The sequence below is a fragment of the Ciconia boyciana genome, chromosome 10 (assembly GCF_034638445.1).
Source record: "Ciconia boyciana chromosome 10, ASM3463844v1, whole genome shotgun sequence".
NCBI lineage: Eukaryota > Metazoa > Chordata > Aves > Ciconiiformes > Ciconiidae > Ciconia > Ciconia boyciana.
In genome coordinates, this window is record NC_132943.1 from 31,259,734 (window position 1) to 31,273,845 (window position 14,112).

At 37.8% G+C, this 14,112-nt stretch overlaps 1 protein-coding gene across 12 annotated transcripts in view; it reads left to right on the forward strand.

Moving 5' to 3' along the window:
- ALS2 (alsin Rho guanine nucleotide exchange factor ALS2) overlaps positions 1-14,112 on the forward strand; it is a 52,117-nt gene that overhangs the window by 6,578 nt on the left and 31,427 nt on the right. For all 12 annotated transcript variants that reach the window (XR_012044248.1, XR_012044245.1, XR_012044246.1 and 9 more), the window contains 10 exons: positions 459-613; positions 1,702-2,621; positions 4,933-5,293; positions 6,174-6,342; positions 6,782-6,878; positions 7,287-7,364; positions 8,321-8,497; positions 10,306-10,477; positions 10,869-11,049; positions 12,839-12,904. Coding sequence is in view for 8 of the 12 variants with exons in the window: in XM_072873894.1 (XP_072729995.1) it covers positions 459-613; positions 1,702-2,621; positions 4,933-5,293; positions 6,174-6,342; positions 6,782-6,878; positions 7,287-7,364; positions 8,321-8,497; positions 10,306-10,477; positions 10,869-11,049; positions 12,839-12,904 (2,376 nt within the window). In the remaining 4 variants the exon portion in view is untranslated. The remainder of the gene's footprint in view (positions 1-458; positions 614-1,701; positions 2,622-4,932; positions 5,294-6,173; positions 6,343-6,781; positions 6,879-7,286; positions 7,365-8,320; positions 8,498-10,305; positions 10,478-10,868; positions 11,050-12,838; positions 12,905-14,112) is intronic.

Sequence of the window (14,112 nt, forward strand, 5' to 3'; positions counted from 1 at the left end):
AAGAGTTAACATTATAAATCTCACTGTTCAGATAGCAACAGTGTTGCTTACATGTCAGTAGAACTGATGCAACGATTTCCCTGAGCATATAATGGCAGAATCGTGTATTAATTTGGTCTCCTTGCTGTGAGCAACAAATACAATATATAATATAAAGGCTATATCAGTTGTGGATAAATGTATCTTTAAGTTTACTAGTGACAAGATCAGCTGCTTTTCAGGCAGTAAAGTACAAATGAAAAAGAAAGCTAATTATTTCAAATAGAAGATACTTGTTTTTCATTTAAATAACAATTAAATTAAGATTACCAAATTGTAAATGAAATATGTTGACTTGTGAAATTAAAACTAATACCTGAACTACTAAGCCTTTCCTACATATGTAGAAAGCAAACTATGCGTTACTGAGCCACAGAAAACTTCAAGCTGATTCTGTATTTCCTCCAATCTTTTTGTAGCTCAGAAGAGGCAGAAGGAGCCAAAGAGAGAGGCCTGGTCTATGTTTGGAAGGCTGGTTCCTGCTTGGTAACTCCAGAAAGGCTTCCAGGCCTCAGTGGAAAGACTGTATTACAGGCAGCCCTTGGAATACATCATGGGTTACTTCTAACAGAAGGTAATAAACATCTTAATTATAAAGATTTAAGGCAATAACAAACTTTAGTTATTGTCAAGTTTTCTTCTTTTAGATTTTTTTTCCATTTTATCTGTGTCTCATACACAACTTTTAAACAGTTAGATTTTTAACTTTGCCAGTATTTCTTCCTTAGTTATAAGTTACTTAAAACTGTGTTGGAATAGAAATTATATGCATAGTGTCTTCTTTCATACCCTTTCTTTTAACAATGGCTCTGGATTTCCTGTTTAAAGATGGTAATGTAATCTGAACCATGCTAACTCACAATGACATTTCTTGTGACATCTTTCATTCTCCTTATGTGTAAGAGCTTTGGTTTCTGTGTGCTTTTGGAAAAATGTGTAGCTAATAGATGCATTAGAGTGAGTCTTGGTTTGTGAGCAGTTTGGCACTGTGAATCAAAATATTTCTAAAAGCCAGTCCCTTTAAGTGTTTGCATAGCTTGCTCCTTACTTGTGCTGATCAATGGGCATACAGTTGTAAAGACTAAACTGGAAGTTGCTTCTTTGATTTTTCTCTGATGTTTTTGAAGGAAAGATTCCAGGTAATTGGTGAGCCTGCTATAAGCACCTCTCCTCTATTGGAGTTGTTATGGAGCTCCAGTGGTTTTTTTGGAACATGTTTCTTTCATAATTAAAAGGACTTTGGAACTTTAAATTAAAATTTGGTGATGCTAGATCTCTGTATGGAAAGATGAGCTCTGTGCTTTGTCGTGCTCTTCAAGCATGGTTGTATGTCCTTAATATGTTGTATGTTCTTAAAAGAGAAAGGACCAATAAATACACTTTACTTGGGTATAGTAGAATTTCTAGCAGAAAAGCATTACTTAGTTCAGCAGTGCATGCATGCACAGGGTAATGTTAACATGAGGTATAGAACTTAGCAATAGCAGAGAGCAACCAGCAGTCTTCATGTATCAATAGCCATAGTCTCACTGAGCCTGAAGTAAGCTAAAAATTGATATCTGTTTATCTGAATCTCTCTTAAAATTTTTGTATTGGTTTAACTTCATTAGACTCATGCTAGGTGTTTTGTGTTTTGTTTTGTTTTGTTTTGTTTTCTCCCAGGCGGAGAGGTCTACAGTTTCGGAAAACTGCCCTGGAGATCAGGACTGGAGGAGTCACGTGCTAATAGTCCTATCTTAGAAAATACTTTGCTTGGGCATCATGTTATTACAGTGGCAGCTGGCAGCTTCCATAATGGAGCCGTGACAGAAAGTGGTGTGGTGTACATGTGGGGGAACAATTCTGCTGGCCAGTGTGCAGTTGCTAATCAGCCATGTGTGCCAGAGCCACAACCCATCAGTATTTCTGATTCTGAAACCAGTCCTCTGTTATCAGTAAGGATTTTACAGCTAGCGTGTGGAGAGGAACACACGCTGGCACTATCACTAAGCAGAGAGATATGGGCTTGGGGGAGTGGCTGCCAGCTCGGTCTCATAACAACAACTTTCCCAGTGACAAAGCCACAGAAGGTAGAGCACCTGGCAGGACGTGTTGTGCTCCAGATTGCTTGCGGAGCCTTCCACAGCCTGGCTCTGGTACAATGTCTCCCTGTGCAGGAAATGAAGCCTATCCCCGAGAGGTGCAATCATTGCAGTCAACTCCTCATTACCATGACAGACAAGGAAGATCATGTAATCATTTCAGATAGTCACTGTTGCCCACTGGGTATAGCGCTGTCTGATAACCAACCGGAAAACCATGTCTTCTGTCCTTCATTGGAGACCCTAGAGGGAAAACATGTAACAAGTAGCCAAAGTGAAGACTGTCAGAAACCACTTGTGGAAGAACATACACTTGTTGCTTTAGAATCTGATGGAGCAAGTATGCTTTCTAGCAATGATGGACAGGAAGACAGTGGAATTTCTAGTCCTGGAAATATTCTGTTCCCAGACAAAAAAGAGGTGAAAGAGTACTTAATCAGTTTATCAGAACGCTCATTAAATGAGAGCCTGGAGAAAAACATCTGCACAGAACCTGAGCAGGTTGGTACCTAGTCACTAGCTCTTAATTTGCTACAACTTCTCTTGTATATGTGACAATGTTACTCTCTTCATAAATTAAAAATTCTGTTAAGTGTAGCTGTGGTGTTCCTTGTGTTTCAAAGTGTATCTTCTCTGTGATGGTTCTCAGCTTTTAAGTGGAAGAGTTTTTGTCCTCCATCCTTGTTCAATTCTAAGCCTTTAATGTGAGCAGCCTTGACAGTGCTATAGTCTCTCCTCTTCGTGGTCCACAGTACGAGACCCACATAAGCCAGTTTCCTGTTCTCTAGCTGTTTTATGATGCATGGGTTTCCCGTTTGTGTGGAGCAGTAAGCTGGTACTTGTCTAATTTACCTTTAAGGTAAAACTTTCTTTTCTATATGTGGAATGAATCCCTTGCAAATCTGTCTAATTTCTCAATCAGTTAAAAATTCTAGATTGCAAGTAAAGATTGTAAAAGCAATGTTAGTGTTGACTAAAAGGCTTCTAATGTTAATCATGTAGGGATGGCATAAACTTATAAACAGGGATGGGAAATACGTAAGTACTGCTCTGTTTTGTGTGATGTGGAAAATGGTTCAACAACACTGTTTTGATGCTATAGCAGAGCAGCAAAGAAGTAATTTCTTAATAAGCATCATAAAATGCTTGATATGAAGGTTCAAGAGCTGTTCCCAGCTCCCTGCCAAAATACTGCCTTTTCCACTATTTTGAAAAAATCTTACTTGGGGTAGGGGGAAGAAGATACAATCCAAAAGCTATTAGACAGAAAACGGATCCAAAATCTTGCAGTGCAGTCTGGCAGTCCCTATGTAAGTACTGTCCTGCTGGATGGTTTATGGTAAAGGTAACATCTGCAAGAAAAACTGCCACTCTGTGGCCTGATATGCAAAATTCAGAGCAGAATTTGGAACTTTTCTTTTGTCATTTCAAGTATTGTGTCAATATCAATTTCTTAAATTTTTTTTATAGTTACAGTAAGAAATTTTTCACAATAGTTCTGGGAGATAAATTCCACAGTGCCTAATAAAGAATTGATTTTTGTTATCACCTCTGATTGCAGAAAAAAAGGTAAACTGTCCAGTAACTTGGTGATTCAGCAAGTTATGTTGTCCTATTCTGAGGGAAACTTACTTCAGAGAAATAAACATTGTGTGAACACAGTTGTCCTTCCTTTTGCTTTTTGCTAATACAAATGCATTCTAGCAGTTGTGGGCCTCTCAGACTCATGCAAGAACTGCCGTTAGAAATGACAAACACATAGTTTCATGCTCCCTTTCTCAACTCCTTGTTCCTGGAATATTTCCAGAGTACTGTTTCACTTGCACAGTTCCAGGAATAAACAAGCCTGGAATTGATTCATTGAATCTTAACACAATTGAGCATACATGTGAAGAGCAGAGATGAGGACTCTCGTGAAGTTTCAGCATTAGTAAAATCCTTTGTCTCTCTTTGCTTTCCTACACAAATCGAGTTTGCTTTTCTGTATTGCTAGGCATGCCTTTTATAAATAGGAATTAAGTACAAGTAAATAGGACCAATCCCAGTCCTTTAGCCTAATTTTTCACAAAAAAGAGGAGTCAAAGACTGTTTTCCTTCTGGCAGGATAAAATGAGCTATAATATTAATATTATTTTTCCACTATGTATTAGGTGGGAAAATGGGACTCTGCTGTCTATTTGGCAAATATCTTGTGCATTATTTCTTATTTGGTGGGTAAATTGATTGCTATTATAGGTAATCACGCATTGATACTAATAATTGCCTTCAGGCAGTTTGCCCCTAGTGTGACTTGATGATTATTAACTAAGCTTTCTTTATATGGATACAACAGTAGCGTAAGGGGACACATAGCCCAGAATGGTCTTAAGATAGACCTTGCAAAATGAATCCATGAATCACTGTTTTCCTTTTAACATATCGAAAGGAGGACTTATCTCTCTGTAAATACAGCATGCTCACTAATGCACTTTAATTGGTGGCAAAGAAGTTGTTAATAAGTCTAGAATTAAGTCCCTTTTTATATTTGTTTGCAAATATACTTTTTTTGTATTTAAAAAAACCCAGACCCACAGTCTTATGGATCAGCTACAAGACCAGTGCAACAGACAAAGCCCAGACCATGTAGAAATGGTGCTTGCTCCTACCTTTAAAAAAATGTGATTCTGAGGAATAGATGTACACCTAAGTATAAAAAACTTCCTCATAATGTCTGTGCAGTATAGCACATAGTATGAATAGTGAATGTGTATATCATCATCCTACTGATATGTGCTGTCTGGTATGATAGTCTTCAATTTTTCTTTGGTTTTAGCCTTCTCAAGAAGAACAACTCGGTGCTTGTATTCCTGGCACTCCAGGTACCAGCACATCTGCCTTGAACAGCTTGGTGGCCTCTTGTGCATCAGCAGTTGGTGTGAGAGTAGCTGCTACATATGAAGCTGGAGCATTGTCTCTGAAGAAAGTAATGAACTTCTATGGCACACCTTCAAGTGAACCAGGATCTCAATCTGGTGGCGGTTCCCCAGGGCCTGAAGCTCTGAAAGACAGTCGAGAAGAGCAGGTCAGACTGGAATCCATGCAGGGGAAGAAGAGTTCCAGTTTAGTAGATATTAGAGAGGAGGAATCTGAAGGAGGGAGTCGAAGACTTTCCCTGCCTGGCTTGTTGTCACAAGGTAAAAAAGCATGTTGGGAAAACCAAGAGACTGGAAAAGTTATAATAATGTGGAGGTTTATAACTGAAAATAAAACATTTATTGAACATAAATCTAATCATCTACCAAAGGTTTATGAATGATAAACTGTATCTTAGTACTTGAAGATGGTGGGGGGAGTGAAGACTAGCAGATACTGCATGCTAAGAAAACCAAAAGCATAGTAGGTTTAGGAATGTTCTTTATTGGTAAAGTAAGGCAAAGTGGGCACATTGTAGTACTCTGGGCATCTTATTGCAAAATGATGGCAAACTATCTTTCGTATAGCTTGTATAGCAGATAAAAATCTGTGTGGCCTGTAATCTCTACTGTACTGAGCTGGCTTTGAGCCAGGGACCTAGAAATAGTCCAGTTCCCACTGCCAAACTTCAAAGTTAATGACCTTCTTGCCTCATAGATTTTAGTGTTGTTAATTGCTCTGAATGGGTGGGTACATGGTTTAGTTCTATATTGATCTTGGATCTGAGGGGAGGTTTTAGGAAGTATTCACAACTTTTGTTCACTGCAAGGATATATTTTCTTTCAAAACATGCTTTTTTTTAATGTATAGAGTGTTTTGGTTCATTTGCTTCATTATAACTGTATAGTTCTCATGCCTGTTATCCTTTAATAGCTGGTAAAAATGAGTTGGGATCTGTCTACTTTTAGCACATATGTTACTTCTGTGTATCAGTAACCTATGTTCTTACTTGTCAGCCTTTGCTCTCAGTCTTAATTAAGAGCTCTTTAAGAAGTCTTGATCAGTTATCTCAGATGGTACTGTTACTGTGTAACACACAGTCTGAGTGATATATTTATCTAAAATGATGAGCAATTTTTCTATCTCTTGGCCTGTTTTCAGTTTCTCCTAGGCTCTTACGGAAGGTAGGGAGGGCAAAAATGAGGACTGTAGCTCTGACTCCAACCTACAGTGGCGAGGCTGATGCTCTTTTACCCTCTCTAAGAACAGAGGTATGGAGCTGGGGAAAGGGGAAGGAAGGACAGCTAGGACATGGCGATGTTCTGCCAAGGTGAGATTTCTTTGATAAATGTTTTTTAGTAGGTCACTAGGAAATCTTGAGCATTCAGCTTTCTCAAATTCTCAAGTTTGGTCAGCTGCCTTGCACTGTGTTCTTGTTCTTTTTTTGTTGAGACCTAAGTTCCTCCAAGTAACATGTTTTATGCTGTATTGTTACTGAATGTCAATCAGTTATGACTTTTCCCCTTGTAATCACTAGAAGTTTTGGTGATGTTTTAGCTTTGTCCAAATTGGGGTGAGGTTTATCATCAACTTTCACCCTTCATGACCTTTTTGACTAAGCTGGTTTATTGCCAAAAGACTCCATGTATGTTTGTTTTGTCTAATTTGCTCTGGGGAAAAAATAAAACTTGGAATTTATTTTTGTCTTAAGAATACCTCTGATAATCTTTTTTTCTTTGCCCCGCCCCCTGGGTTCTGGGGATTGACAGGCTCCAGCCACTGTGTGTGAAAAGCCTAGATGGTAAAGAAGTGATTCACCTCTCTGCTGGTGGCCATCATTCCTTAGCACTCACTGCCAAATCCCAGGTACAAGTGATTGTTATCATTTATTGCTTACCTATGACATAATTTTCATGTTTAGTGTTTTCTAGGTTTTTTTTTTCTTTTGCTTCTAAACTTTTGTTTCCATTTTGTGGGAGGCAACTTGGAAGCAGTGTGGAATTTTAATTCTGTTTCTGACAAAGTTCTGTGTGTACCAACAACATCATGTTTAAAGATTGCAATGACTTGATTTGGTGTATTCCATTTCTGAATGTGAGATGACAATTTGAGAATATAGGAAGACAGTGGAAATTAGGGAATTGCTTCTTGGTACATGAATCTTATACCCTTGACTTGTGTGTTTTTGCACACTCGATGTGTTGTACTACTATAATTCAGTATGTGTCCATGTATATAAACTTACATTCTTATGTTTAGCTATGTTTCTTACAGGTATATTCATGGGGCAGTAATATCTCTGGCCAGCTTGGTCACTGGAACTCCCCAACAACAGTCCCTCGTCTCGCAAAGGTACTTTGTCTTCCGTGTTTTTCTTCTTTCAGTTTAGGGTCTCTTCTCATACAAGTGAGTGCAAAGTAATTTCTAAAAACTGACCTTGTTTATGTATCTGTGTGCTATATACTAATAGAGCCCTTGATTTCTTTGGCTTATACTGTGATACGATCCTTAGATGAGCTTGTGAAAATCTACCCAAGAAATCCTTTATACAGACTTCCACTGTTTTTTGACCACATTCAAGTTCTAAAACTGAGAAATGTGGTTGGTTTTATCTTCTTATCAAATTTCACTTCTACCTTGTATTTGGTTTTTCTGATATCAATGTTGCAGTGCTGAAACTTTTAAATACCTCGGAACACTGTTTTTATTTTAAACATTCTTCTAGCATTTTTAGCTTTGCTAGAGCATGACTATATTTGTTGTTCATTTTTGTATTTCCAGAGCTGTTTTGGCAGTGGGTTTTCTGTTTGTTTTGAACTTTTCATCACATTGAGTGAATAGCCGACTAATGATTTTTGGGTTAGACCAGACCCTTGCCTATGTTTTCTGGTGCTTGTCTTGGTGGAAAAGTAGCTGCAGAGTCTTCCTGCTTAGGCTTTATGCAAATTAATGTACAGCGTGTTAACTGTCCCAAATTTATAGATTTCCCAGTTAAATGTAGAGGGGAGAATGGTGTCCCAACTTTAATCAGGCTCACCTGATGCCCATTTAAAAATAAAACTGATTTATAATTTAAAGGCAAAAACTCAGCCATTAGAAAGAAGGCTGGAAAGAAAGATAATTTTCAGTATACATGCAAGAAATGTGTTTGTTATGAGACACTGAAGTTGAAAAACTACTAGTTATTGCAATACTTTTTCTTGGCAGGTGTATTATGTGCATGTGTGGCTAGAAGAGTCAAGTACTCTCCTCTCCTTCCAGCTTCAGGTGATGATTTCTAATGTCTTTTCCTTCCTTGTGAATTTCAGGTGTGTGGTGATGGTGTTTGGAGTACAGCAGCAGGACTAGATTATTCCCTCTTCTTAGCAGATGAGCAAGACTTCCAACCTGGATTATATTACAGTGGCCAGGAGACGACAACAGAAAATAATTTTTATGAAAATAACTGTACTAAGAGTCCAGTTTTGTTACTATCCTGTAGTAAGGTGAGTGGTATTTCCTTTAAGTTAGTGCAAATCATGCTGATGCTTTTGTGGAAATAGCACAGCGCTGGTTGTTCAACTAGCTTTAAGGGTCTTAAGTCAAGTAACTGGTTCCTAGCAGTCAAATCAGCAGCACAGCTTACAGAGGGCAGAGAGGATGGCTAATTAATATTGTTCTCTTCCCTGCCTGTTTCTTGGTCTTTCCTTCTGTTTGAGGGACAAGGAGGTGTTTCCAGTGTGTCTAATCCATTTCCTTCCATGTATGCATTTTTGCAGAAGTGTGCCCTTATATTGTGCCCTGTTTTCACCACAGTCTTCATGTGTTTATTCTTTGCTGCTATTGCTCTTCATTTTCCTGTTGTTTCTCAAGTGATTGAGGGCACTGCCTGCTCTATTCCTTTTTGCTTCCTATGCATCTTGTTTGTGAGTGGGCAGAAGGTCCCCCTGAGTTCTGCACCATCTCCTTCCCTCCCCCTCCCTTTCTCATGGGTGTAAAGGGGGAACGGAGCAAAGGCACCAAAATGTGCATTTGCATGTTTATGGGAGAGAGAAGGTGCCCCTGTGCAATTTTCTTCATCAGGCTGAATCTCTTATCTGCTTTGAAGTTGGCATGAGGTGGGGGAGTGTGTACTCTTGACTGCACATCCTCTTCCAAGTTGTTTGTATGATTTCAGACAAACCTGAGTTTAAGGTAACAAAAAGGAGATGGTGAGGGTAGAAAGCACGCTCTTTGTCTCAGCTCTTCTGGGTCTCATTGCTACTTCCCTAGATTGAGCAGAATAGCAGTTGGAGAGGGGTTTTGAAGGAGAAACAGGGATTGAGACACTGCATCCATGCATATGCGTGTGTGTGCATGCATATGCGTGTGTGTGCATGCATATGCGTGTGTGTGCATGCATATGCGTGTGTGTGCATGCATGTGCACATGTGTATGTGCGTGCAGACACACACATACTTGTATTCCTTCGATAAGATCGTTGCTAGTCATTCTCTTCTCTTCTCTTGTAGGGTGACTTGTAGGTTCTCGCATATCAGAATTGGCCTGTGGGTTGCTTGTTGAACAACTCTGGCTCAATGTTTCTAAGGAATCCTCTATTTAACAACAAAGGAAATAGAAGTAGAGCTCAAACACTGAATTACTATGTGGTATTGCATGTGAACTAGAATTAGTGAGGAGCCACAATGCATCCGTGGCACTTGGAGAAGAATTTTGGTTCCAACTCCTGTGGACAGCAAATACCTACAACTAATACCACTTGTGGTGTTAGTGTAGTTATTAGTATTAGTCCAGTTTATTGATACTGTAATATTACTCTTATCAAGAAATTGACATCTTTCAGGTCCAGAAAGGACTATAGTTCAGAGCACAGTCGTAATATTAAAGCCTTGTTATTCTCACTTCCTAATTAATAGGAGAAATAGCTGATATAATGATACTATTTAATATGAACATTTTTGCTATAAGTGTGAAGTATATTGCAATACTAAAAGCAACTAAACTTAAGGTCACTATCTCTTAAACATGGAATGGTTGTATGAGTCACCTTAAAAGTGGTCTGTCTATTGTCTTTTATGCTCTGCCAGCACCAGGAGAATGAACAGCATTGACTATAAATGTTTCTTCTAGTTTTATCATTCTTGTATTAAGCCAATATTGAATGGATTGTTTGTCACTGTAGGTAATTAATACTTATTGTCACTTGGTGCTTTTAAAGATATGCTTTATTCTGCATCGCCCTATTTTTAAATTGGAGTGTAAAAAGAAAAATATTAAAGCTGCTGCTTTTTCTTTTCTCTTTTTCATCTTTCAGATAGGGTACATAAGCAATGTGATAGCTGGTGGTGACAACTGTTTGGTCTTAGTTGACAAAAACGTAATGGGATATATTGCCAGTTTGCATGAGTTGGCCTCTACTGAGAGAAGGTTTTATTTCAAACTGAGTGAGATCAAATCTCAGGTTCTTAGACCTCTTTTAGGTTTAGGTAAGAACTTAATTTAATATTTTCTTTGATATTATTTCCCTTACGTTCCACAACAAATTTATTTGTGCGAAATTTAAAAATAATTATATATTTTTAAGATAAAGCTAAAGTCTTACTCTTATCCACTGTTCGGATGAACTGGTGAAATATAGCTGCATTTTGACATCTACATTATGTTATTAGTATTTGCACTTTTCCTGACTGTTTCACCTGAAATAACTTAATTATTTGAACTGTATTTAGTCTAAATTTGTTGAATTCCTGATACTGGATAACGTAGCCATGAGGTGAAATTGATAAAACACCTAAACACCACATTCTGCTAATTCTCTTTATTAATGGGTCCTACTCTTTCATAAGGTAAGCTAAATTGCTCTCTGGTCTGTTACAGATAATTTGGGCAATGCAAATACAATCCAGTTGTTGCAGGAAATGGCAAGCAGGTTCAGCAAGCTATGCTATCTCATCGGTCAACACGGAGCTTCTTTAAGTAGCTTTCTTCATGGAGTAAAAGAAGCCAGGAGCTTGGCCATCCTGAAGCATTCCAGTCTCTTTTTGGATAGTTACACGGAGCAAGTATCCAATTCCCTCTCATCTTGAGTCTCTGCAGGCTTAATCTACTGACCACAACAAGCCCTGAGTTTAGGGGAGAGTAGATCATAAGGAAAGCTACATACATAACTGTTGTGCAAATTGTATTCTTGCAATTTAAAATGCATGGAGAGTTTTACACGAACTAATTCATTTTGTAGTGAGCTATATATTTCAAAGTCTTCACCAGTGGAGCACACTGCACAGCTTCAGCTTCCCTAATGTAAAACTCTACATACAAACTCCACTTTGGGTGCTGCATATATACCTGTTAAAATGCGACATGTTTGTTACTTAATAGTAAGGATCTTGTAATATAATGTAATAGTAGCCTAGCCATGGTAACTCTAAGTAAAGCTACCTTTGGGGGTTTATTGTAGTTACAAAATGCCTCTTCAATAGTAATTAACTAAAAATTGTCTCCTAGAAGAATGATTCTTCTGTCCTGATAATCCACTCAATAGCTAGCATTACACCTTTCACCCAAAAGACAGAGCTGCTTTAGTGCTCAGAATTAAGTCTGAATTATCCTGGTTATTTTTATTAGCTTAATGCTTTTGAGAGAGTAAGTCTATGCAGTGATGCTGTTTGCTGTCTTTCTCCTCAATAACTTTTGTAGTTGCTGGATAATTTCATCCAAATGTAGCAGAAGTCTCCTCATACTTAATACCTTCAGGCTTTTGTGAAAAATACTGGCTTGACAGAGGGGAGAGTCTAAAAATGTCCTCTCTGAATGTAGTCTTGGTTACCAGACATCTGAAAGTCTCTAATGGGACAAAATTTCAAGATCAACTTTCGCTGTTATGCAGTAGCACTTTGAACGTGCAGCTAGTTGCACTTTTTTCTAACACAAGCACAACAGTTGCCACTTTTACTGGGGCAGTGATAAACTTACACCATATCGCCCTAAAAAAAGCTTTCTCCTCTGTTTATCAAATGGGCTGTTCATAATTGTAAATATGTATTTTCTCCCTTTTTTACTTAGTCTTTGACTTCAGTTTTTCTTGTAATCTGGATTTCCAGAATTGGTTCTCATTACTCAGATTAGAAGGTTTTCTTAATTTCTTTTTCATCTCTGTCAAAGACAGAAATACCTAATTTCTGTTCTCGTCATTACTGCCTGTCTTCTGCTCTCCCCCTTTGCTTTCTAATGCTTTACACATTTTTCTGTGTATGGCATCAGAACCTATGCATGCTCCTCAGCATAGTGCCTTGAGCATCTTCCAAGGATCCATCAGGCAACATAAGTATTGTCTGTTAATTGGGCTAAGCTGAGACCTCTTCCCTTGGAGAAAGGTGTTTTTTTTTAAAAATGGTTTTCTGTTTTTGGTAGGGGAGAAGTGAAAGATAGAATGTTGAATAGCAGAAAAAGAGAAATTCCCATCTTGGAAATTTCCATCTTGATTGTAATTAGAAGCTAGCAGTATGATACTGTTGAAACAGATGGCCTATTCTGCACATGCCCAAATTTGGGAAAAACAAAAAAAATTCAAGTTTTGTTTGCAAAATAAGTCCTCTGTATTGTGCTAATGGCAGCAGAAGTGTGGAATAGTAATGCATGTTCTGTCCTCCATGTGGAAAGTGAATACTAAGTGTTCCAGTAACATTGAGTGCTTCACTGTTTAATATTTTCTCAAGTACTTAGATTACTTGTATAGTAAAAGATATTACAGATCTAATTGGTAAACTGTTGGAAATTAAAACAGTTGCTATTTCCAGGGATGTTCTTACTTTGTAACTGAAGCTTTTTTTCTTCCCCTTTCATTTTAGGTATTGTACTTCAGTAACAAACTTCCTCGTAATGGGAGGATTTATGCTCCTTGCAAAGCCAGCAATGTAAGCAAACTTACCATTTTCTGGAGTTTTTGATCAACTAGCAAAGAACTGTACTTTAGAGAATTGTGCGTGTATGTGTGTAGTAATGAGCATGCAGAGACTTAGTCTCAGCTTGCTTGAGTACACTAATTCCTTTTCCATCATATGAAGAAAAAGTTACTTCCTCTCAACTGTGATAAAAACTTAGGTTAAAATTCTGCTGAATGAGTTCAGTTACTTTATCTTGAAGCTAGAGATAGGAGGAAAAAAGCATAAATTATTGTTAAATTCCTTGAAAGAAATGTAAATAGACTTCAGATACTGATTTTTTTTGAAAGCTTAGTCTTGAGGTTAAATTTTCATCATCTATTCAGTGTTTGTTAGTATTTTATTCTTTCAAATGTTGCTGTTGAGAAAATACAGAACAGCAGACTTTTCTTTAAGAATTAGTAAGAGTAGATAATGTGCATTGACTTTCATTTGAATTCTCTAAGTTTATGGAAGCGCTTTAAAATTATGCAAAAATAACAACATTTCTGCATGTCTATCTTCTCTGCCTCTCAAGGTTGCTTTACTCTATTTCATGCATTAGATGCTCTTAAATATGAGGAAGGAATTGTACCTTAAGGCCTAAGACAGTATATTTGAAGTTTATAGATCATAAAGTAACCTTTTTTCTCAGTTCAATAGTATTTTTGTCTAGGAAATAAAGTAATGACACTGTGCTGTGAAGAAGTTGTTGCAATGAGGGTATTTTTTAACTCGTCTGAAGAATTGCCAGCTTTCCTTCCTTCCTTCCTAAATTCTGTAATCTGGGAGTAATTCTGTTACAGCGGTTTATGGAGCACTTTGAATGTAGCATAAATGATGGTATTGGAAGTTTTGAAACACCAGGATACCTAATGCAATGAATCTTCTGTACCTGAGGACCAGTGCCAAAGACTAAATACAAAATCCCACTGCAGAGAGACACAGAATCTTTCTGCATTGGTTAAGATTTTTAGGGTGACTTACAGGAAATCTTAGTTCAAGTATAATCTTATTGATAATTAGTACTGAAAAGTTCTGGATGCTGAAATTACCTGTGCTGAATTCTTCACATCAGTTGTCACTGTCAGGTGTCGCAGCTTCTCCTACTGCAACCAGGGTCTCATTAGGTGAATAACACTTTTTCAGGTTCTGAAACTTCAGGGAGGAGATCTCTTAGAAGTTTTGTCCTGCTACTTGCA